The 23,971-nt window shown below is 43.2% G+C and overlaps 2 protein-coding genes across 2 annotated transcripts; both read left to right on the top strand.

Annotated features, from left to right (window-relative positions):
• Window positions 1-1,944: 1,944 nt before the first annotated feature.
• On the top strand, window positions 1,945-13,700 carry cct3 (chaperonin containing TCP1, subunit 3 (gamma)). The gene is made up of 14 exons (XM_079571167.1): window positions 1,945-2,045; window positions 3,100-3,161; window positions 3,248-3,298; window positions 3,690-3,752; window positions 6,741-6,837; window positions 9,763-9,880; window positions 10,025-10,211; window positions 10,290-10,439; window positions 11,353-11,485; window positions 11,681-11,762; window positions 11,927-12,107; window positions 12,176-12,421; window positions 12,490-12,621; window positions 13,495-13,700. The coding sequence occupies exons 1-14, from the start codon at window positions 2,018-2,020 to the stop codon at window positions 13,585-13,587; spliced, it is 1,623 nt and encodes a 540-aa protein (XP_079427293.1). The 5' UTR covers window positions 1,945-2,017; the 3' UTR covers window positions 13,588-13,700.
• A 2,219-nt stretch (window positions 13,701-15,919) lies between these two features.
• On the top strand, window positions 15,920-22,285 carry glmp (glycosylated lysosomal membrane protein). Its single transcript, XM_079570649.1, has 7 exons — window positions 15,920-16,035; window positions 18,246-18,407; window positions 18,488-18,586; window positions 19,226-19,396; window positions 20,914-21,129; window positions 21,485-21,768; window positions 22,039-22,285. The coding sequence occupies exons 1-7, from the start codon at window positions 15,937-15,939 to the stop codon at window positions 22,211-22,213; spliced, it is 1,206 nt and encodes a 401-aa protein (XP_079426775.1). The 5' UTR covers window positions 15,920-15,936; the 3' UTR covers window positions 22,214-22,285.
• Window positions 22,286-23,971: the final 1,686 nt, after the last annotated feature.

The raw sequence follows: 23,971 nt of genomic DNA, 5'->3' as shown, positions 1-23,971 counted from the left end.
TATATTTACTGCATTCGTTTGTTAAAAAAAACACACACAAAAACTATGGTCTAAAACAAATCACACTGCAGTTTTCACTGAAATTTTACACAATCTTTTGCCCAAAAGTTTCCCGTTGCGTCCATTTTGGCTTTGAATATCAACATTTCCTCTCATTCCCCTGTTTGACCCAGTGTTTACAAATGAAACACAATGAAAAATGCCAAGATTTTAGGGATTTGTGACATTAAAAATATAGAATTTGGGCATTAAAATTGCATCAACAAGCATTCCATTCAAAAACAAATGAAGAGTATACAATGAATAAAGGCTATTTCTTTTACATTTGTATCATATATTTTTTTTTTAAAGCGGTTTGTTTCGGTACCTGCTTTTATTTTTTTGATATCAGTAGTAGGTGAACATTTTTTTCAACACCATACTGGTCTAACGGTGCCCAGCCCTAGGTGCCTCTCATGTTCATTCACTTGGCCCCCTTGTTCCCTTGATTCCTCCGCTGTAAATGTGGAGGAGGGGGGGGGCATGAGCTGATGGGCCTTAGCGCAGCCTTTCCTCAGCTGCTCCTCTGACCAAAATGGCCCCAGTGAGGACTTTACTCAGGCTTATTATGTCTTTTTCTATTTAGTTTCTCTTAAATCAAAGTCTCAAGTTTCAGTAAATGTGTTATTTAGTGTTGACATGTTTCCTCCCCTCCTCTGAGTTGTACGCACCTCTGAATATGGCGCACATTTGACTGACCGCAGAGAAATGGATGAGTTGCGGAATTAAGGCAGGGGGGGTGTGAACGAGACAAGTGAACGAACATGAGACGCAGCCGGGGGAGGTGAGGAGACACCAGGACCTGTCTCTCTGAGGAAACGGAACTTTGTGACTTTTTTGAGGACATTTTTCAGTCAAGGAGCCAAGCCTCTGCCTCCAGTGCTTTACACCAGGACTTTGCTGTTGATTTAAATGTCTTATTGATATTTATTTATTTATGAGAAACATCACTTGGTCCTATTCAAGTGCTTTTATTATTTTATTTTACAAATAAAATCAAACCTTTTTTTTTTCCTTTGTGTGAGACACATGTAAATGATTTTTGAACTAATGGTTTACAGATAACTGCACTGAAATAATGCACTGTCTTTTTTATTTATTTATGCATCAGTCTTTTAAGAATTTAAACCTCCACCATTCCTGTTTCTTCCATTTGAAGGTTTATTTGTGAATAATTTTCAGAGATTCATTCTGTGTTGATATGTGTTATTTATTATTGATATGTTGGAGATATTTAATAAATTTGACTGTGTTACAAATTATGGAAACTCAATGTTCTAAACGTTTCATTAAGTAGGCTATATCATAGCACATCCAACTGTACTACATATCTGTTTATAAAACCTCTAAATATATGGGGGACCAAAACTGCCAACATAATCAATAAATCAATAAATTAATGAATAAATATGTTGCCGAATAATTATTAAAATATCACTGCAAACGTTGAAATAAAAATATATTTTTAATCAACATGCTATGCCTGAGCACTAGGATCACTTCTAGGATTACCAAAAAGCAAGCTTTCAAATGAGGCATTACACTCACACTTGCTCTCAGTCGCGAATCTTTTAGATTTGGGTAAAGCCGTTCGATTAAGGTCGGGGTAAAGAGGTTAAAAATATAATATTTTTATTTTAACGTTTACAGTAATATTGTAATGATTATTCACCAATATATTTATTATTATTTATTGATTTATTTTTTGTTTTGGCAGTTTTGGTTCCCCACAGGTTTTGGTCCCCCAGATTATGTGAAAACACAAAAGTGTCATCCAAAAAAGGCTAATCTAGCTCTGAATCGCCATCGGCCTCTCATTGTTAATCTGATTGGTCAATTGCCCTGTCTGTCATCCCACTCTCGCCTCTGATTGGCCCTGTTGCTGACAGGTCTTCCAGTCCTACCCCGGTCTCGCCGCTGATTGGTTCTTGCCTCTTCCCTTCCTCTCGAAGCTTCCAGCCCGTTGTTGTGTGTCAAGATGTATGGGCAGCAGGTTTTAGTTCTCAGTGAGTAAAAACACCCGTTTTATCTCTTTATTGTACCGTTTACTTTGTGCGAAATTACCGCTAGTGCTTGTTGCCTGGGTCCGGCGTGGTTTAGGGCTCACAGACCGCGGGGAAGAGGTCTGAGAGCTACCGGAACATGTGGCTCTAATGCGGCTGGGGGCTAAAGGCTAACACGGCTAGCCTCCCCATTCATTTACAATGGACCGGCGGCTAACGGCTAACAGCTTGGGCGAAGGCGTGTTTCAAGCTAATGCTAACACATTACTCAGCGTTTGACAAACTAAACAATATGTCTATAGTTGGATTCCAGCAAAGACATTTTCCATGAGCGCCATCGCCAACGTAATTTTAGCATTAGCTTTCACTACTTGTTTTCCGCAAATTGAATTGTCATTGTTGTGCGTTTATTGTGCATTAATCCATTGTAAGGGATCGCGTCATTAAAGAGGGTTATTACAGAGGCTAAAGTAACTGGAAAGATGACCATGTCTGACAGAAACGTTAATACAAATAATGTATTTGTCAATTTCACTGCGGTTCGTGTGGACAAGTGATGCTGCGACTCCGCCCTAAGTCAGTCTGCTGTTCTCACCGAGGAACTGCGTATGCAGTCAGAAGATATATTGGTTCCAAGGCAGTCTGGTTTTGTTAAATTGAAATAGTTGTCTTGGTATATATCCCACAGCAGAGGTGGGTAGTACTCACATTGATGAAACTGTATTTTTTGGAGTAGTCAGTACTTATTTTAATACAATATTTAATGGAAACGCCCATCTTCTGTGAGTGAATATGTTACAAAGGATTGACGTTGACTAATGACAATAAATACAATATGATTGTATATGTAGATTTACAGTTTGTGTACTGTATCTTTCATTAGTATTAGTTGGAATATATAATAATTATTATTATTATTATATTATATCAATAATATTCTTTTTACTTGAGTACATATGCTGGTTAGTCTCCTGACCTCTTATTCTCTGATGCTGATATCATTGTGACGTATGGTTTTCCTCAGTTGAACCTTTACTGTGGCATTTTTGTGTTTCAGATCAAAACGTAAAGAGAGAGTCTGGGAGGAAAGTCCAGACCGGGAACATCAATGCTGCCAAGGTTTGTCCAGGTTTAGTCTGATTTGAGCTGGTTTAGTACTGTTTAGTTTCCCAGACTGTAAGTGATTGAATTCTACTGTGTTCCAGACTATTGCAGATGTGATCCGGACCTGCCTCGGGCCCAGGGCCATGATGAAGGTAAACCAAACTGAATAGTTTCCCTGATCCTTTGGGTGTTGGATTATCATTTATCTATCTTTTTTTTTTAGCTGCTATAAATTCACCTGCAAACCATAACGGAGTATATTGTGAAGACTATGCATGTACGATCCGATACTGGTATTGGATATCGGAGCCGATACTGGGAAAAAATACGATATTGGGTGTTGGCTTCAAATATCCGATACTGAACCTATACCTTTTTTGACTCTCACCAGTTTAAAAACACAACTTTCAGCTACTAGATCTCAGATAATATGATGTAGCTCATTCAGGCTTAGAACCCGGAGAATGAAATCGGTGCAACTCTAGTAATGACAACAACAGATATTTAGTAGTATTTAGTAGCTATAACGGATCCTCTGTTTAGATGCTGCTGGACCCGACCGGAGGCATCGTCATGACCAACGACGGCAACGCCATCCTTCGAGAGGTAAGTGTCCCCTCTGATGGTGTCATAACATTTGGTTTCCTACTGCACTAAACAAGGGATTTCACAGTCACAGTTAAAGAGGGGGTATTATGCTTTTTTCAATCATAGTGCCAGTCTATAGCACACTACAATGATGATGCAACCTTTTATTGGTCTGTAAATGCAGTAAATTAAAATAACTGCCTTGAATACATTTACTCTTTCAAAATGGCTGTACCGAACGTGTTGAAATAGGCCTCTGTCTCTTCAAGAAACCCTGACCCTTTTCCCCCTTCAGCATGCTGTTGGTGCCATCATCACAACACTACTGCATGCATTCTCTAGTCTCCACAATTGAATCTACGATCGATTTTCGGTGCATTTTAATTTTACTGTTGGAAAGGAGCGACACTTAATAGGGTTGTGTGATGGATGAATCACGATGGAGAGCCACCATCGTGATGCCACGCCCCCTCCTGTCAAAAACACGCACTGGTCTTCTGTAGGCCTTGTAAACCTACAAACTTTGTTTGTTTTTGTTTGTTTGTTTGTATACTTTATTGTCCCCGTAGGGAAATTCGTCCTCTGCATTTAACCCATCCTTCGATGCCGCTGGGGCAACCCGTAAGGAGCAGTGGTCGACGGCAGTGCCGCGCCCGGGGACCCATCTCCATGATGTAGAGCCAGGCTGATGGTCAGAATCACCTGGCTGGAGGATTCACCTATTGCACATGTTTTTAGTGGTAGGGGAAACCGGAGTACCCGGAGGAAACCTACGCAGACACGGGGAGAACATGCAAACTCCACACAGAAAGGCCCTGTCCTGGTGGGAGTCGAACCCGGGACCTTCTAGCTGTGAAGCGGAGGCGCTAACCGCTGCGCTACCGTGCCGCCCGCAGGCATTGCACTGTAAATGAAATCACGGATGTAACTAATATGCGCGCTAGTGTCAGTACCTGCCAGAAGCCACGATGTGTTGGCCGTAATTATTAACGTAAAGACGCAGCGCTGCTCTATTTCTGACACGCGGAGCTCTCGCTCTCTCTCTCTCTGCAGAGTTTAACAGCGCGTGGTTTTGTTTTTTCTTTGCTGCGTATGGAAACTTAAACCGTTTTAAAATGACGAGATGGCTCTCACATCGGAGCTAGATGAGGGCGCGGATTATTCTCACGAAGGACCGAGAAAGGAGAGAGAGGAGAGAGAAAGGCGCGGTGCAGGAGGTACGAGGTTACGAGCACACGGACCGGGCGGCGCGTGGAGCGGCTTCAAAAACGTCAGTTACGGCGCAAACTTCTGAATATTGTCCTGTTCACCCACTGTTTCTTAAACATTGCAAATAATAAGCTCCGATTTACATTTGTATTAGTGTGATAAGAGTCTTGGAGTTCACGCTCCGAATAAGTCGTTCTCCTCTCAGACTTTACGCAAAAGTCGTGTTCCATGACTGTTCAGATCAGGTTTAGTTTAGATCCATTTATCCTGCAATCTCACATTTTCCTAGCATACATAGTAATATGCAGTATATATACAGTATATGCTATGTAAATGTCTTTAAAAAAATGCTTATAATGAGAAAGTGGCCTCGCAGGATTTGATTTGATCCTGCGTCTGGATCGGAAACGGTTCTTTATGTAGATGGTGGTTTTATTGACTTCATTCGTGTATAGTCCTCGTCTTCACATGATGACCGGAGCTTTAGCCTGTAGCATTAGCCTTCTTCGGAGGGAGTGCTATCAGGGCATCATCAAGGCCCAAACGCATTCCCAGTGCAGATCCCAACATAAGTTTTCTTGTCACCGGTTTTAATCCTGGGGTTTGAGGTAAAGAAACACTGATGTGTAACTTTGTAATAGTCTCAACGCAGCTGTAGCTCCGGTTCACAACAAATGAAGCTAATCCTCCTTGACTCTGACTGTTTACATCTGCGGGCAGATGGGGGCGTTCCTAGGAGGACTCAGGCAAAGCTACACTTAAAATGGCTGCCGTCAGTACTCAAACACTCCAGTTGTGTTTTTAATGAGGGAATAACATAATATGATGTAAAGCTTGTAAAGTTGATTTTATGTATTAGAAAAACACGGTTACAGTGGGAGGGAAAAGTATGTGAATGCTTTGGAATTTCTCACATTTCTGCCTAAATTGGTCATAAAATGTGGTCTGGTCTTTATCAAAACCATAAGGATATGTAAACGGGGTCTGCTTAAACTAATACCACCCAAACAATTACATTTTATCAGTCACAAGACAGGGAAGAATAAGTAAGTGAACCTCCTGGCTAAGAATCCTCCAAGAAGTAAATAGACAAGTTTATGCAGACATTTAGAGTCAGGTGTGAGCCAACCTTAAGTCCAATCACTGAGGTGTGGCTTAAAGCTGCTCAGTGCACTGAGAAACGTGCTCTAGTTAAGAATTGTCTCTTGTTGAGAAGCATTGTCTGATGTACGTCATGCTTTGCCAAAAAAGTGAAATCCACAGCAGAATGGTTTTAGAAGAATAAAATGCGTGTTCTGGAATAGCCCAGTCAAAGTCCTGACCTAAACCCCATTGAGATTCTGTAGCATGACCTCAAGAAAACCATTAGCACCAGACATCCCAGGAATCTCTCTGACCTGCAACAGTTTTATAAAGAGGAATGGTCCAAGATTCATCCTGATCGTTGAGTGTGAAATCTGCAACTACAGGAAACGTCTGATTAAAGTTATTGCTGCCGAAGGTCAACCGGCTATTGAATACAAGAGTTCACTTTCTTATTCCACGCTGTCTTGTGAGTGTTTACATGTTATGGCCATTAAAATATGATAAAATGTAATTGTCTAGGTGGTTTTAGTTAAAGCAGACACTTTACTCATTCTTGTGATTTTGTTGAAAATTAGACCACATTTTATGGCCAATTTTGGCAGAAATGTGAGAAAGTTTATACCTTTAACTCTCACTGTAGCGAGGGAAATGTCTTTAGGACACAGTGACTGACTGAGACTTGATCTGATGACCTTGTGCTCTGTGTTACAGATCCAGGTGCAGCATCCGGCGGCCAAGTCCATGATAGAGATCAGCAGAACTCAGGACGAGGAGGTGGGAGACGGGACCACCTCGGTCATTATTCTGGGTAAGAGTTTAATGCCGATAATGTTCAGAGCATGTGTCATAAAACTGACAAATGAACCATGTAATTAGAGCTACTCCGTTTGTCGGACTGACAGGGCTGCATTCACACATCGCATCACTGGATACGCCGCCTTTGCAAACAGCGAGTTAACTTTTACCACTAAAGTAGATCAGCACCACACCTCCCCCGCCTCACAGGACACCCCCCCCAACACACCCCTCACCATGTAAACCAACGCGTGCAGGGATCGCAAATGTTTGAAGCAGCAGACGCAGCAACAGTTAGAGGCTAACACAGAGTGACAAACATCTGACCGACCTGCTCTGATGCAGCTGAAATCCTCATGAAATGTCCGTTTGTTTAATAATCCAGGATCTACAGGGAGCTTTCAGCTTTTTTTCCCCTCATGATTAAATGGCAAGCACCAGGAGGCAGTGAGGGGCGTTCTAGGGTTGCAGGAAAAAGAAGCTCTGCACTGTAGTCTTAGTTCTAAATGAAAGTTGCAGTTTAGCAAATAAGTCTCAGGATGTTTACTCTGTTACACATCTTATTTATGCTGATAAATGTGTGTTTCACACAAGATTAATGAGATTTCCGTATCTCATTGAATGCAATCAGAGCAGAGTGTGGTCAATGGTGTGGAGGGGAGTGAGGGGCGTGGGTGACAGTGTAAAGGGATGGGAGGCGGGGGCAGACCATAGTGCTATGACCTTGCTCAAGGTTTACTACTTCACCTACTGACAAAAAAAAAATCAAAAAGACGAGATGGCTGCTCAGAAACTGAAATTATTTGTCATGATTGAAATCACATTCTACTTTCAAACTTTTAATCCCATTCTATTGACGTTTTGAACATTTTAAATATTCAAAGTTTAAAAGCACAAAAAAAGCTCATCAGCTCTGTGCTAACTACTGACTATTGTGCAGATATTCAACATGAAAGAAAATGTGAAATAGTTGAAAATATAGAAAAATGTTTGTGTAAGCTTTCGATTCTTAAAGGTTTTGGATAGATTTAAAATAGTGTATTTTATGTCCATGAGGATCCAAAGAATGATGTGATGCTGCTGTTCTTTTGAGTGTGATTTTTAGTTCTCTCAGTGCACAGCCCTATGTCAACATCCCAACGATAAAACTATCATTATTCTGGCTAAATCTATTAAAAGGGACTAGATGGAAGTGGTCATTATTTACTCGCTACTGCCACCTCAGGTCTTACGTGTAACTGCAGTTTCTATAATAAAGGAACAGGCCACAGTTTTTCCACACTGATATGTTCTTACATGAGCTTAGACGAGTTGATGTGTACCTGTCTGGTCTTTGTGCGTGCGCTCAGTCACGCAAAAAGACCAAAGATGATGTTTGAAGTTGGCCTCTCCTCTTTGTATGTGCTGGTAAACAAACCAACATGAGGTTTTGTTTAAACACATGTGCAGCTCACATCTATGAACCCTCTGCAGAAAAATGAAAATAACTGCATATTTCTTACTTCTGTCAATGTTGTTTCCAAGGCTAGATGTTTGGAGTGTGGTTCAGGGCGTTCTTGGAGAGATTTGTGCAACCTGTAGCTCAGCAGCTGTAGCTAATGTCCACAAGTGTTCTCAAGGTCAGGCCCTGTGCTTTTTACGTGCTGTCACTAATAGGGATGCACTGATCCGCTTTTTTGAGCTCCCGATCCGATATTTTTGACACTTCATCTGGCCGATACCGATCCGATACAGTCTTTTTGTAGTATTAGATTTTTAGATAATATACTGTATATCATAATATATTATTGCCTATGGATATTACCAGTTTTACCAGTTGTATTTTTTTCATAAACATGGAAGACGTTTTGGCTGAATTTTAACCCCTTAACTCCCACCTGAACCGAGCACATTTTCTCCAGTTTGGCTTTACCCCAATCCAAAAGCTTCTGGAAAAAAGCTGTGAAAATAGCAACAAAACTGAGACGAAAACAATGATGATGTGACAAAAAATTTGACAAAAAATTACAAAAAATGACCAAAATTGATTCAAAAACATTACAAAAAAAGTTACAAAATGAGTTGAATACCCCCCAAAAAAAGATGGGAAAAAATTTGATGACATGATTAGAAAGTTTTTCAGAAGCATGTGTTTTAATTCTGTTTTGAAATGTGTCTTGTAAGCCCACGAGAGCTGAGCACTTATGTGAAAGACACAATAATAAGAATAAATCAAATCAAATAAATCAATTCAGTGTCCTCGCTTAGCGATAGCATGAAGGCCGTGAATCTGCGGTCCTGGATCTGCAGCGGCTCCATCTGCAGGTTTACCGCTGTGCTTTGATAAACCCTCGAAGCGCGGTGGTGCGGTAAACCTGCAGATTCAGGACCGCAGATTCACGGCCGTCTTGTATCGGACCCGTTCAGTCATCAAATCCGATCCAATCCGATACTCTAAAAAAGCCTGATCGGCTACCGATACTGAATATCGGATTGGTACATCCCTAGTCACTAACTCCATGCATAGATTGATATGAAGTACACTAGCCAGCGGTCTCACACTCACTAAGGTCACACGACTGAAAGGCCAGTGAATAATGGAACTGAACATGGATGTCAATTATTGAACTCGTATCTGAAAATCACTTCAATTGAAATTAAACGCACATCTCCAACTGTTCCAGACAGGACTGTTTCTTATTCTCTAATGTGTATGTCCTTATATATTGTCCAGCTGTTAGTTTGTCCGTGAACTGATTTGGTCTCTGACTTGTGCTAGAACTGGTAGTATTTCAGTTACCATTATTTAGGCTGGACAGATGGCATCACTCACATTGTTTAGCATAGTTTTGTTGATGTGTACATTAACTTTGTGTCATTTTCTGCTGGAGAAGTGTTTTTTGAGTCATTCTTTTGCAGTACTATTACTGAGCACAAGTGTTTGTCTGTGGCGTTGCAGCTGGAGAGATGCTGTCTGTGGCTGAGCAGTTCCTGGAACAGCAGATGCACCCCACAGTGATCATCGGAGCGTACAGGAGGGCTCTGGACGACATGCTGGACGCTCTCAAAGAGATCAGGTACAGTTGTTTCGATCTGTTGTCTTCTGAAGCCAAATCAAGAACCCTCTAGCCCTGTAGTTTAGAACTCTGCTAAACATGCCCTGAGAGGTGAAGGATTTCTGTCTTCTGCAAATCCATGTCTAACCCAGTACATTTTCCCAGTGTTCCCGTGGACACGTCAGACCGCTCCATGATGCTCCAGATCATCCACTCGGCCATAAACACCAAAGCGCTGAGCCGCTGGTCTGAGCTGGCCTGTGCCATTGCCCTGGACGCTGTCAAGACTGTGGAGCTGGAGGAGAACGGCCGTAAGGAGATTGACATCAAGAAGTACGCCAAGGTGGAGAAGGTACGAGCGAAACCAGAGGGGATTGAACTGGGCGGAGAGGATGTGTCTTGGGGAGAGGTTAACGCAGTTTGTTTGCAGGTTCCAGGCGGAATCATCGAGGACTCGTGTGTGCTCCGCGGGGTCATGATCAACAAAGACGTGACTCACCCACGAATGAAACGCAACATCAAGAACCCACGCATCGTTCTGCTGGACTGTTCACTGGAGTACAAGAAGGGCGAGAGTCAGGTGAGTGTGATCCACGAGGGAGGGGGAGTTAAGGAGTCATCGATACTCCTTATCGATCCGGTACTTTAACAATACTCTTATCTCTCTTACTATAGGCATTAATCCATGGCATATGTAGGTACTGTATATTTACTTTTATTGCTCTACCATTGGACCTAATTTATTTCCGATTTGTGCATACACTCAATATATGGGAGTTAAAATACTTACTTTATCATTTAGATTAAATTCTTAATGTATGTGGTTTCTTATTGTATAATGTCTAAGATCTTTGGAAAACATGTGACATGTGATTTAAATGTTTATAATGACCGAAGAAAATAAATTAACTAACTGACTTTTTTTTCATTATTTAGTAACTCAAGTATTACCAGGCTCTTAGATTTGCCTGTTGCTCTGAGGACTGAGTCCAAATGAAAACTGTGCAGTAAAATAATGACCTAGACTGGAGCCACAGCCTGTTTTCTGCCTCTCAGCTTGTGTCCAGTGGGTCAGTCTATGGTCGACACCGGCTCGCGCTGACGTGCACGTGGGAGGCCGTGCACGTACACACCGCCGTGTGAGCCTTTTGTGTTAAAATAGACTCCACCCGAAACTCCTTTATTTGGGGTATTTGTGAATGAATAAAAGTGCAAGGGACCCGTCTGTTTGGTCAATACGAAGTTTTTATGTTTCACTTTTTGTGAAGACCAATAAGGCTGGAGCTGCACACATGGCCCCGGGGCCATTATGAGACCGGGTTTCGTTACCCATCCCGATCCACCACACACTGACTGTTCTCTGGAGAACAAGGAGAGGGAGCCTGTATCAGCTCTGATATTCAAGAGTGGGATCAGTGCATCCCTAGTTTTGGACAGTGTGCTTTCTAATCAAGTGTATGAGTTTTGCCTGATAAGCATTAGTTGTGTTTCAGACTGATATCGAGATGTCCAAGGAGGAGGACTTTGCACGAATCCTGCAGATGGAGGAAGAGTACATTCAGCAGATCTGTGAAGACATCATCAGACTGAAGCCAGACCTGCTGTTCACTGAGAAGGGGATCTCAGGTACTGCACAAGGACTGACCCACTGTCCAGCATCTGGACCAGGGACTGTTACTTATTAGCTTTTTAATCATGTTGGCATTTATCTTGGCATGTTTCGATGTGCTCCTGCCGCCTTCATCAGATAATCATCCGACTGCTCTGACGTGTCACTAATCAGCTGATATCCAAGTGACCTAAAGATGTGTGTTGTTTCAGACCTGGCCCAGCACTATCTGGTGAAGGCAAACATCACCGCCATCCGCCGCGTCCGGAAGACCGACAACAACCGCATCGCACGGTGAGAATGCCCATAATTCTGCTTCATACTGAATTTACAACAGAAAACTGCTGTAATCATGTCCTTAAACACCCAACGGAACTGCTTGTAGCTACATAAATTCCACGATGGCTAATGGTCAGATTGTGGTGAACTACGTTTAAGTTTGACTGCATGTGTTTCAGGGCGTGTGGGGCGCGGATCGTGAGCCGCACAGACGAGCTGCGTGAGGACGACATGGGTTTGGGAGCAGGGCTGTTCGAGGTCAAGAAGATCGGAGACGAATACTTCACCTTCATCACAGAATGCAAGGACCCCAAAGCCTGTACCATCCTCCTGAGAGGGGCCAGCAAGGAGATCCTCGCCGTGAGTGCCTCCAGGACGTGTCTCCAGTAAAACCTCCTCACAGAGACTAATAACCAGTGTGTCTGCAGGAAGTGGAGCGTAACCTTCAGGACGCCATGCAGGTGTGCCGTAACGTGGTCCTGGATCCTGCTCTGCTGCCTGGGGGGGGCGCCGTGGAGATGGCGGTGTCCAAACGTTTGGCGGAGAACTCCAAGACGCTGAAGGGCGTGGAGGCGTGGCCATACCGCGCCGTGGGGCAGGCACTCGAGGTCATCCCCCGCACACTCATCCAGAACTGCGGAGCCTCCACCATCAGAGTGCTGACGTCACTGAGGGTGAGACCACGCTCTGCCCAGATGGCTCCCTCTGTCCTGTCTGTGTGGCTGACCTCTGTATGTTTCAGGCAAAGCACGCGGCGGAGGGCGGGGTCTCGTGGGGCGTGAACGGAGAAACAGGCGCCATCTGTGACATGACGAGTTTAGGGATCTGCGAGCCGCTGGCTGTCAAGGCTCAGACCTACAAGACTGCAGTGGAGGTAAGTGGTAGTGATGTTACGTTCTGTGTCGAGTAATCGGCACATGTCCAGGCGAGGCAGGGGTCACAGTTGACATTGCATATATTAGATTTGTTTGTCCACATGAGGGGGCAGTAAAGCAAATGAATCATCTTGAAGTGTCTGTACAACACAGTTGCGACTCTCATCTCACCATCACTTAAGTGAACGTTGGCTTGGTGGCGGCCTGAATTCATTCATTTAATGAAGATGGTCAGACACCACCTTCACAGATCTCAAACCTATTGGAAGTCAATGTAGAGAGAGTTACTTATGCTTAAAGGATGCTTCATTATTTGGGTATGTACACCCTGGAACGATAAATGAGGAGCTGCTATGTATTGACTACATGAGGATAAACACACATTCAGGCAAATAGAAAGCCTAATCTGAAAAACAAATCAGCCAAAAGCTAATCTGCGTTAGCATTCATATTCCGTGAGAAGGGCAGGTTAATGTTGAGCTAAAATGTCTGAACTTCCTTCTACGATAGAAAAAAACATGCATTTCTCGTTTGGAAAGCAGGTCAAACATATTGCCTTGTGATGAGTTATTACAATGAGCAAAGCGGGAAAATCAGTATCAAACCGGCCGATAAACAGGAAGTAGTTTCTTTGAATTAATATTTTACAAAAACGAATCAAAGCATAACTGCTTCTACTTGGAAAAACAACAACATATACATTTAAATTGTGCTTGATACACACAAGTTGTTTAACTAAAACTTTCCAAGCTTGGTTGTATTTGTTAAAGGTTAAAGGCTCTTAAGTCGCGCTCCTTCGAAGTCTGTAACAGTGAACGCTCATGTTCATCTCCATCTGCCGCTGGAGACACTCACACATTTCTGTTTTTCAGACGGCCATCTTGTTGCTCAGAATCGACGACATTGTCTCCGGACACAAGAAAAAGGACAAAGATGAGCAGACCGGAGGACCTGGGGCCGAGTGAGAGACGCGGCGCTGTCAGCAGAGGGGCCCAGGGTGAAACTGTTTCCATGTGACTTTAATGTGGAGTTTGTACCTGTTCAATCCTGTTCAATCAATAAAGCTTTCGAACACTGCGTCCTTTTGTGTCAGTAAGTAACTTTAAAATGAATGTTCATTACATTTTTACATAAGAATCCACAATAGCAGGGCATTAACACTGAAAGGAAAAACTCTAATGGAAACAAAGCCTTTGCCTCTTCAATGCAACTTTGAGCTCTAATCTCCATTTGACAGAAGCTGGTGATGTGTTCTCATCATGTTAGGTGTCGCCTCAGCCTGAATCTGCAGATCTTCACTGACTTTTCTGTGAGTGAACTGATCAGATCAGATGCTACACTGTGTCAACGGCACCCGCCACAAGAGGGAGCTGTTTTCCTACAACATAGCTACACTGGCTCGTGTGTACAAGTACAGTATGGCTACATAATGTATCCTACATTTAAGCAACTGTTTTGAGGAAACTGCCAGTGGTGGGAAGTAAAGTCAAAAGTACAAATGATGGGTACTTCATTAATACTTAACTACATTTTACAGCCTGTATCTGTTTCTACTCCACTACTTTTCTAAATTGGGTTAAAAGTAAAAGAATTTTGTTTTCAAAGTGACCTATGATGAACTGGTTTAGTCCCAGTTTTGACTTGGTCTAGTGGATAACTCCTTTAGACCTCGTTTAGATCTGGTTTAGACCTAGTTAAGTCTGGGTTTAGACCTGAGTTAGTGGATTACTCGTTTTGACCTGGTTTGAATCAAATTGTTTAAAAAAAAAATCCTGCACATTTGTTTCTTAAATACTTCTACTTTTTACTTATAAAATACATTTTACAATACATACTTTTACTGAAGTACATTTTTGGTCCTGTATCTGCACTTTTACTTAACCTCTTAACCTCCACCTGAACCGAGCACAATTTATCCAGCTCTGCATTACCTAAATCTAAGAACTTGAAAAAGTGTCAAAATAGCAACAAAAGAGCGACAAAAACCTGATGAAACGCAATGAAAAGTGACAACAATGCATTAAAAAAGCAATGAAAAAAACTTTAAAACTGACGCCAATGTGAGGAAATGATCCGTTTAAACGGGTTTTGTAGATTTAGGTAAAGCTGAACTGGAGAAAATGCACTGGGTTAAGGCGGGGTTTAAGAGGTTCACTGCTTAATGCACAAAATGTTGAGTACTGTGAGTCAGGGGCGGACTGGCCTTATGTCCATTCTGGAAGAGCACAGAAGGGCCACCAGTCCCGCCTCAACCGAGCTTTACCCAAATCTAAAAGCTAAAACGAAAAGCATCAAAATAGCGAGAAAAAGAGGATGAAAAGTCAACAAAAACATGAGAAAAACACGGGGGAAAAAACTACAAAAACGTGAGAAAAACACAACAAAAATGTGGCGACGTGACGAAAAGTTTCCATCACTTTTGTAGGTCTTAGCTTTCAAATGAGGCGTTACATTGTTGCTCTCCAGTCGAGAAGCTTTTAGATTTGGGTAAAGCCCAGTATAAAAAAAAACATGAATCTAAAAGGAATTCTGTGGAGTATGGTGTACCACAAGGTTCAATTTTGGGACCGCTATTATTTATTATTTATATTAATGATTTTGCTTCTGTTTCTACGACCACCTTTCCCGCTCTTTTTGCTGATGATGCCAATCAAAAAAATAATAATAAAAGGCCGAACTGGGGAAAATGCACCTGTTATTGTTAAGGCGGGGGGTCAGAGGTTAAAATGTGCATTTGTGGAAGTGACACAATTACGCTAATTTAGTTGCTAGTTTTTCAGGCCCAGTCCGCCCCTGCTGTGAGTGCCGACTAACTGTTCGAGTGTGAATAATGAATGAATGAATGAATGAATGAATAATGAGAACCAAAACTATAATAATAATGTGGAAAAAACGAATATTTCCAAAGAAAATACCATTTCAAAAGATGAGTTAGCCTATATTTCAGGAGGAAAGGAGCATGACACAAATCACATATATTTTCGGTTGATATAAAGCTTTACTCAGAAGTAACTTTTTTTTAGTAGAGTAAATATTCATTGTTAGGAGTAAAAAGTGCCGAGTGACAAAACTACTGTAATAAGTGCAGTTTCATAAGAAGTACTGAATATATCAAATCAGGTATCGGGCCTTGATCAGCGTCTCTATGTAAATGTTGTAAATGTTGGGTTCTCCCGTATCTTCAGCCCGGACAGAAACCACGCGCGCTCCTTTTCTGATTCGATCAGGAGGAACCAGCTGGGCCTGTTTTCAGAGTCACGTGACCGCGGACAGCTGACTTAAAGCCGGGTCATGTGATGTTGTCGGTAACGGAAATGGCGGAGAGCTGGGTGCACGCGCTGCTGCTGCTGGTCTGCGTCCCTCTGACCCTTACCTCCGGGACCGGGACCGGGACCGGGACGAGGCACCGGAACGTGAGTGAACCCCTCCGTGTGCTGACCTTTGACCCGGGCTGGGTCGCGTGTGGCCCCGGGTTTGCTGTTTCTTTGTGACACTTTGATTATTCCTGAGCTGTTTATTTTCTGTTCCTGTTTAACCCCTGACCCCCCCCTGGACCGAGCGCGTTTTTCTCCCGTTCAGCTTCTTTACCCAAATCTGTAACGCTAAGACCGACAGAAGTCATTATGTCGTTATGATTTGTCACGTTTTCATCCTTTTTTTTTTTTTTTTTTCACATGTTTTGGTGACAGTTTTGTGGCTTGATCAGTCACATGAGGGCAGAGCGGGGTAATGCGGGGTAATGTGTTACAGTGTTTACATTTGTTCCCCTCGAGCTCAGCTAAAATGATATATCAGTAAAAAGAACACATTTCCCATTAATTCAGGATGTTTCCAGCTCTGGAAATGATCAGCATGTCTTCAGGGCAAAGGGCAATGAAAATGTGATTATTCTTTAAAAAAGTGGTCATGTGACTCACTTTACCTTAACTTACTTTAATCAACAGGGTAAAGTGAACCGCTTTAGAAACACCATCATGACACATGTTGTAACAGTAAAAGCTCGACTGACAAACACATTCACAAACTAGTCACAGAATCATGGGGATTGGTCAAATAAGCATTTTGTTTTAATGTTTGAAAGTGATCCACAGTGGGCTACTTTAAAAGTAATTAAAATACAACATAGTGTGACTCAAATGTATTAATTAACATTCACAGTGTGGGGGTCAGAACAGCTGGTGTCTGGGGCGATCAAAACCAGCTCGTACACAGTCTGGGCCCCAGAACATGATCCATCAGAACCAGCTAGAAGAGCCAGACCCACCTGGATTACTGTCTCACGTTACCCCAGAGCCGCCATTTTAGAAAGAACAACATCTCCAGCGATTCAGGCTAATCTTTAACTGGCATCCAGCACATGGGTTTACATGTTAGAAGTTCATCATCAGTTTTTCTACCTGAAGCAGTTTTGATAACGTTCTCAGCAAGAAAATGTACTTTTACATGCGATAAACCTATATTTTTGTGGGGAAAAAACATACTTACCGCAGCAGCAGCACCAACTTCTCCTACCTGGAAAGTGTGGAATGGGAGGAGCTTGAAAATATAATGGTCACATTGCCCGTTCTCCCACACTAGAAGAAAATGTGCCAAAACGCTACAAAAGAGCAATGAAAACGTGACAAAAACATAACATAAGAGCAATGGAAATGTGCCCTTTTTTTTTCTGCTAATTTTTTCGATATCAGTAGAACAGAACTTTTTTCCAATACCAAACTGGCCCCGTTACAGTATCCAGCCCTGTTCACATGTGCTTCTGCATAAATGGACCAAATCAATGAGTCCGTATTGTAAACACACTCTGAAACTCTGTGGCTGTAATAACTGCGAAGGGTGGACCCACATCCTGTTAATCCTATGGATTAAGAATGGGATTCTTCAGTGTGTGTGTGAGTCAAAGCAGGTGACTGAATACTTTTGGCAGTATAGCACCTTCACTGGTATAAAACTGATCAATGCTTAGCACAGGTACACTCTGAGCAATGATGAGAAGATCTTCAAAAATGTGAGGATGAAATAAAAGCACCATCTTATTCATTAGCTCAGCCGTTCATTAGTTCAACTTTCTTTCTGCCTAACTATCAACAGACAAAACACTTAAAATGTGTGTATTTAAATATATTCTTGTAATGTTATAAGTACCTGCTGAACTAATCAACTAGACAAGATGTTTGCCTTTATTTTGGCGTGCTGGATCGGAACAGGAAGTGGCTTCTTGGGCGTTATGATTTGAAGTCAATTACCGTCACTAAAGCTTCAAACGCATTTGAGTCAAACTTGATCTGAATATTTGCAGATAATGACCTGCTCTTTAAAAAACATCAAAATCTCCTCTTCCAGGGGCTCTGATGAGCTAAAGGAATAGGCCACCGTTTTTACATACTGATATGTTCTTACCTAACCTTAGTCGAGTTAATATATCCCCGTCTGGTCTTTGTCCATGCGCTCTGTCAGGCAAACGGAGCACATACGCAGCCTCTCCCACATGTCATATAGCTCCAAAAAAGCTCACGATAGAAGCTACCAAGCTCTTCCACGTGTTCCCTATTTAAATAAAGTTACGTGATAAAAAGGGGCGCTATATTGTGAGTCCTCGGCGCTAATGTTTCTGATGCTCCTTCAGATATCCATCAGCCTGAACCCCGGCCATCCTGACCCCCCCGGTGGAGACTTGCTGTATGTGCGCGCTGTGGGACCCAACGACTCGCTGCACATCCTCTTCTGCAGCCAGGGGGCGCCCACGCTGCTGCTGATCCACAGCAACAGCACCGAGGCCACAGTCAAGGTCCAGAGCCGGCACTGAAGCGATGACCGAGTCGGGGCTGAATGTGGGACTGCCGTGAATAACCCGGATGTCGTTTTCAGGTGGATTGGGACGACTTCTTGAGCCGGAACTCCAGTGGCAGCGTGACTGTGGTGCCCGAGGGCAGCGTGGTGTACAGTGACTCGCTGGTCCTCAGTAGAGTAAGTACCCGCTCCAAAACATTTTCAAATAGAAGAATTAAAGGGGGTACCGAAATCACCTTTTTCTAGAGCCAACCATGTTTACAATGTTCTCTGATCAAAAGTGTGTGGGAAGTGTGTTTGCTAGAAAATCAGGAAGTGAAACTACTGGACATTTAGTCTCAGCTGTTTCAGATTGTGTAAGATAGTCATAAAGATCTGCTTCCCTTAAAGGGGCTGGAAGCAAGTTCGCCATTTTATACTCACCACTGCCACCTCAGGCCATATGTGTAACTGCACCTTCTATATTAAGCTCGTGCATGACGGCAATTCGGGCCGAAGTGACACATTTTTGAGTGACCGTACAGGATTTTAGAGGCAGTTGTGGTGAACAGGTCTGAGCTCATTCTACACATTAGGACATGGCTGGAACATGTAGGGGGAGGAAAATACTTAATTTTAACATTTTTAAACTCCTTATAGTCCCTTTAAATGGAGAAGACTTCCCAATCTCAAGTGTAACAGTTTGGTGCGTTGGGCAGAAGATGGTGCAGTTTCTCAGTCGTCTTTGTCTTTTTAACTAGCTCATCAGCTGTAAGCCGCCATGTTTGTTTTGATGGGACCGATGCGTTTAAGGACTTGACTTTCTCTCTCTCTCAGGTGTGGGAGTACAATGACGGGAACGACACAGCTGACCCTGCGGACCCCGGTTCAGACCTGTTCCCTCCGTACGAGCTCCAGGACGTGACCTGGTCCCAGTTCAACCTGTCCACTCTGTCGGCGCTGCTCTGTGGGGTCTACAGGGACTCCAACGGGACCATCTGTGTCCAGGTAATCTCCCACTGCCTCTGACTGGTTCACCGATCGCAATCACACGGGTTGACTAAAATCAGTGGTGCAAAAAAGCTCAACAAGAAATTAAGCCCTTAACCTTACCCCCCCTGAACCGAGCACATTTTCTCCAGTTTGGCTTTACCCCAATCCAAAAGCTTCTGGAAAAAAGCTGTGAAAATAGCAACAAAACAGAGACGAAAACAATGATGGAAATGTGACAAAAAAGCGAGAAAACATTGACAAAAAGTGACGAAAAATTGATGAAAAAGTGGCAAATGTCACAAGAAATTGACAAAAAATGACAAAAAAATGACAAAAACGTGACAAAATGTGACCAAAAAAAACACAAAAATTTGATAAAAAATGGACGAAAAAATGACAAAAATGTAACAAAAAAATGTCAAAAATGTGATAATAAATGGACAAAAAAATATCAAAAAAATGGACAAAAAAATTACAAAAATGTGATAAAAAAATTGACGAAAAAATGACAAAAGTGACACAAAATGACAAAAAAAAATGATAAAAATGTGACTAAAAATGTGACAAATGTGACAATGGACAAAAAAATGACAAATGTGACAAAAAATGACAAATGTGATAAATTACAAAAAATTACAAAAAATGACCAAAAAAATGATAAAAATGTGACAAAAAAGGACAAAAAAATGACAAAAATGTGACACAAATGTGACAAAAAATGACAAAAAAAATGACAAAAATGTGACAAAAAATGCTGGGGAAAAAAAATCTGACGTGAGGAAAAAGATCCTCTCGGTTCAGGCGGGAGTTAAGAGGTTAAACATACAGACATCTAATAGGAGCATCTGAGTGAAACTGGGCTTTTTCAATCAGAGTCTACTTGCACCACAGTACACTTTTATTTTGTTGTTGCTAACATTGGAGAGCATGTTCACAAGCAGCACAACTTTCTCTTGAAATTGTAACCCGTTAGAACTCGTTACTGAAAAAAGAAGTTGGATAAGAGTTCCGCGTTACTGTTTTCATCAACTTCACCCACCTTCAGAAACGACAATATTCCAGGCTTTAAAGTTGTTTTTAACTTGTGTATAGGATTCAACTTTGCACTGGGGGTTTCACTGAATTCGCACCTAGCCACTAGGAGGTGTTATTGCAGCAATGCCTTGACTGTCCTGAAGGTGCCATCCCGGTTTATAGGGTCCACTACTGCAGGAGGGACACATGGGTAACGCGAGGGGATCTGTGTGCCTTCAGTGTAGTGAGGCCTCATATACTGCTAACGGATAAAGCGACCCGGCTGACGATGGCGACGAAGCCTCTGTTAGCACAACCTAAGACCAGCTCAGCAAAACATCCACAAATATCTCACTTTCATAGTTCATCTTTTAGCTGCTTCTTTCCTCTAGTTTTCACCTTGGCACTTCTGAATAAGTTCATAAACTCCATCCAAAGGCAGTGTTTGTCCAGTTTTCCCGCTCCGTTGTTCCTTCAGTAATGTGTATTCTTCACGCTTCTCTGCTTTTGAACGGCAGCTGTCCGTCTTCGAGAGCTGGGGACGGAGTGAGCTGTGGCCCCGCCTCCTGCACAATCCTGACTCCGCCCAGCTTGCGTTCTGGCTGGATGGTTTGACCCCGCGGTCCGCCCACTCGCGCTTTCTATTGGAGCTGACGGCGGTGGGCGGGGCTCCGCTGGAGACGGTCCGAACTGTTCGCTCCATCGACGACGAGTTCACGCCCTCCATCTTCACGGTAACATAACCTGCGTAACTAAAGTCTCTGGTGTTTCTGTGTAGATTCTCAGTCATCCAGGTGGTTTTCTCAGTCATCCAGGTGGTTACATCAGTCTTCTGCATCTTATGTTGAAGCAAAACTGACTATTGCACTCCTCCTGGACCAGTCTTTAAGTACTATCAAAACCTTACATGATGTTTTAGGTGCTTTTAACATGCTCGATGTGGCTATGCTAATTCCGCTAACCTGAAGTTGTGAGCGCCAGTATGGTCCTGTAACATATAAATCATCTCACCTTGAAGCATGCATAAATAAATAAATATAAACCACTATCTAAAAAAGTAACTCGGGACGATTATGCCCTCTGTCTCAGGTGTCCCAGTGGCTGTCCAACTCCTCTGTCCTGGCCCCTGCGCCTGGCCCCTCTCCCGGGTTCGTTCAGTGGAAACCCGTGGCGTACCGAAAACCCGCCGCGACCCTGGAGGTGGCCACGCCCGTCCGATACCGGCCTCCGCGGCAACAGGACCCGGTCTCTGCCGCAAACGCGTCCAAGTTGATCTTTGGTTTCTACGGCAACGACACCCCGACATCGGGCATCAACATCAGCTTCGGTCTGAGCGGAGAGCCCTTCTACGGGTCCACCAACTACCTCAGCTGGTCAGTCGTCTATAGTATTCAACCCTTTAAACGTTGCAAGAGGTAATATTAACTTAAAAATAGAAACGATCTGATTGGTCAGAGTGGTTTTCTTTTCTTGGCTGAGATCTAAACCTGGTCCAGAGCAGGTTTTGAGGGCGTGTTTCCATTGAGAGCTACCGTGCCAAAAACGTATCCATCTTTGTAGAACACCGAAACTAGTTAACTTTGAACTAACTAGCTTTGTAGAATTACCCCTCTGGTCTAAACCCGATCTCCGGTCTCCCTCAGGACCCTGCTGGTCGGCGTGGGAGACCCCCCGCTGGACTCGTTCTCGGCCCTGGTGTGGTCCATTTTGGCGGTGGGACTCGGGACGCCGCTGCTGCTGCTGCTCGTGGGCGGAGTCTGGGTGTGCGTCCGAAAACTGTCTGCGGCCGCCCCAACGGCCTACGAGCCAATCAACTGAGAGCCGAGAGGAGAGGAGAGCCAATCAGAACGCAGCAAGGGGTGAACGGCTGAACTGGGGCTGAACTGGGGCTGAACTGGGGCTGAACTGGGGCTGAACTGGGGCTGAACTGGGGCTGAACTGGGGCTGAACTGGGGCTGAACTGGGACTGATCTCTCTATTTCTCTCGGTTCAGGTCTCTGGTTGACCTTGTTGGATGAAAGAAATTGATTAAGATTTTATAAATATTTTAAATAACTGTATAATGTGTAAAGATAAGTTTTTTTTATCGTTGTTAATAAATATTTTTTTGGAAATGTTTCTGCTCTTCTTTTCTTTGCTGTTTTCAGACTCTAGAACCTGGATGTGTTGCTCGCTCTGAACATTTGGTCTTAGTTGTCTTATTTCAAAATCATATCGTATTTGTGCCGAACCGTGTTTTCTCAAAGCAAGAAGGTCCCTGGCTTGGTTCCCACCTGGACGGGGCTTTTCTGTGGAGTTTGCATGTTCTCCCCGTGTCTGCGTAGGATTCCTCTGAGCACTCCAGTCTCCCCTACCACTAAAAACATGTACAATAGGCCAGGATAAGTGGCAGTGTGTTTGAGCGTATGAGTGGTGGACGATGGAAAGGAATTAGCTCACTGCTACAATCCGACATGTGCGTGTTTACATGCATGAGTCCCGTGTGTGTTCATGAACAACAAGAGCAACAAAAATGTGACTATAAAAAGGGATTAAAGAGTAGTAAGAATGTGATAAAAAGGATACAAAACAAAAAGTAACTGATGAACGAGGTGACCGCTGACCTGTGAGATGATGCTCTGTGCTGAGCTTCTGTTCTTGGCGACGCGCCCGCCCAATCACCCCTGAAGTCCCCACGGCCCCTGCTCCCCGGGACCCCGGCGCTCCACTATGGCTGGGTTCAACGTGTGGTTCCCTACCTCGGAATCGTCTCCTGCCCTATATCCCCCTTACCAACCTCTCCCCATATTCAGTACACCGTGATGGGACAGGAACTTAGCCTGTCTATAAACCTGGAGACCCAATGCCAGGACCTGTTCAATATCCTCACACAATTTTACACTTTGGAGTGCTCACTCTTGATTCTACCACACCAGTTTGAAAACCAAACAAAGCTTAGAATAAAACCAACACTGCCAAACAGATAAAACCAAAGCCTCTAAACAGTACTCAGTACTAAGTTTCTTAACAGTAGCAGGGATAAAACCAGAGCTTCTAAACAGTTATTACTAGACAGTACTTAAACAGTGCTAAAAATAAACTAAAAGTAGATAAATGCAAATGCGGTGAAGAGACTCACCAAGAGTTGAAGATTTTGTCTTAAAGTATTAACAAGCAATACAGAATGTGACCTTTTTTTATTGGACAGACGCAAGCCAGTTTATGGAGATTCAAAAGCCTTATTGATAACCTGCTTACAACCGCAGGACCCAAAACATGCAAGTGGTAGAAGTTCTACTGGACACCGGCATGAAATTGGAAGGTTGAAGCAGACGGTTATCGACTAATGATTATAGACTACTGGCTGCAAGGGCTTTACTAAGGGTTCGAAGCCTTAGATAGTTTCTTAAAGCTCAAAGTTCAGAAAGTCTTTCAGATGGTCGAGAGCAATGCTGCAACACGATCTCCGGGGGCCAAGGAAGAGTGTCTGACGCTGGCCTCCCTTCAGGGACCAGCTTAAATCCTCCGCCACCAGGATGAGAGGGAGGGATCACTTCTCCATCTCCCACGTCAGAGGCAGAAGCGAAGGCGGCTCTC

The sequence above is a fragment of the Gobius niger genome (genome assembly GCF_951799975.1).
Source record: "Gobius niger genome assembly, chromosome: 14".
Lineage (NCBI taxonomy): Eukaryota > Metazoa > Chordata > Actinopteri > Gobiiformes > Gobiidae > Gobius > Gobius niger.
Note: the sequence above shows the minus strand (reverse complement) of the source record. Positions and strands in the feature narration are given on the sequence as shown.

Excerpts from the sequence above, each read along its gene's own strand:
- cct3 (XM_079571167.1), top strand. The coding sequence starts at position 2,018 with ATGTATGGGCAGCAGGTTTTAGTTCTCA. Across the intron at positions 11,763-11,926 it reads GACAACAACCGCATCGCACG|GGCGTGTGGGGCGCGGATCG; the intron begins GTGAGAATGCCC and ends CATGTGTTTCAG. Across the intron at positions 12,108-12,175 it reads CCAGCAAGGAGATCCTCGCC|GAAGTGGAGCGTAACCTTCA; the intron begins GTGAGTGCCTCC and ends GTGTGTCTGCAG.
- glmp (XM_079570649.1), top strand. The coding sequence starts at position 15,937 with ATGGCGGAGAGCTGGGTGCACGCGCTGCTGCTGCTGGTCTGCGTCCCT. Across the intron at positions 18,408-18,487 it reads GCACCGAGGCCACAGTCAAG|GTGGATTGGGACGACTTCTT; the intron begins GTCCAGAGCCGG and ends TGTCGTTTTCAG. Across the intron at positions 21,130-21,484 it reads TCACGCCCTCCATCTTCACG|GTGTCCCAGTGGCTGTCCAA; the intron begins GTAACATAACCT and ends CCTCTGTCTCAG.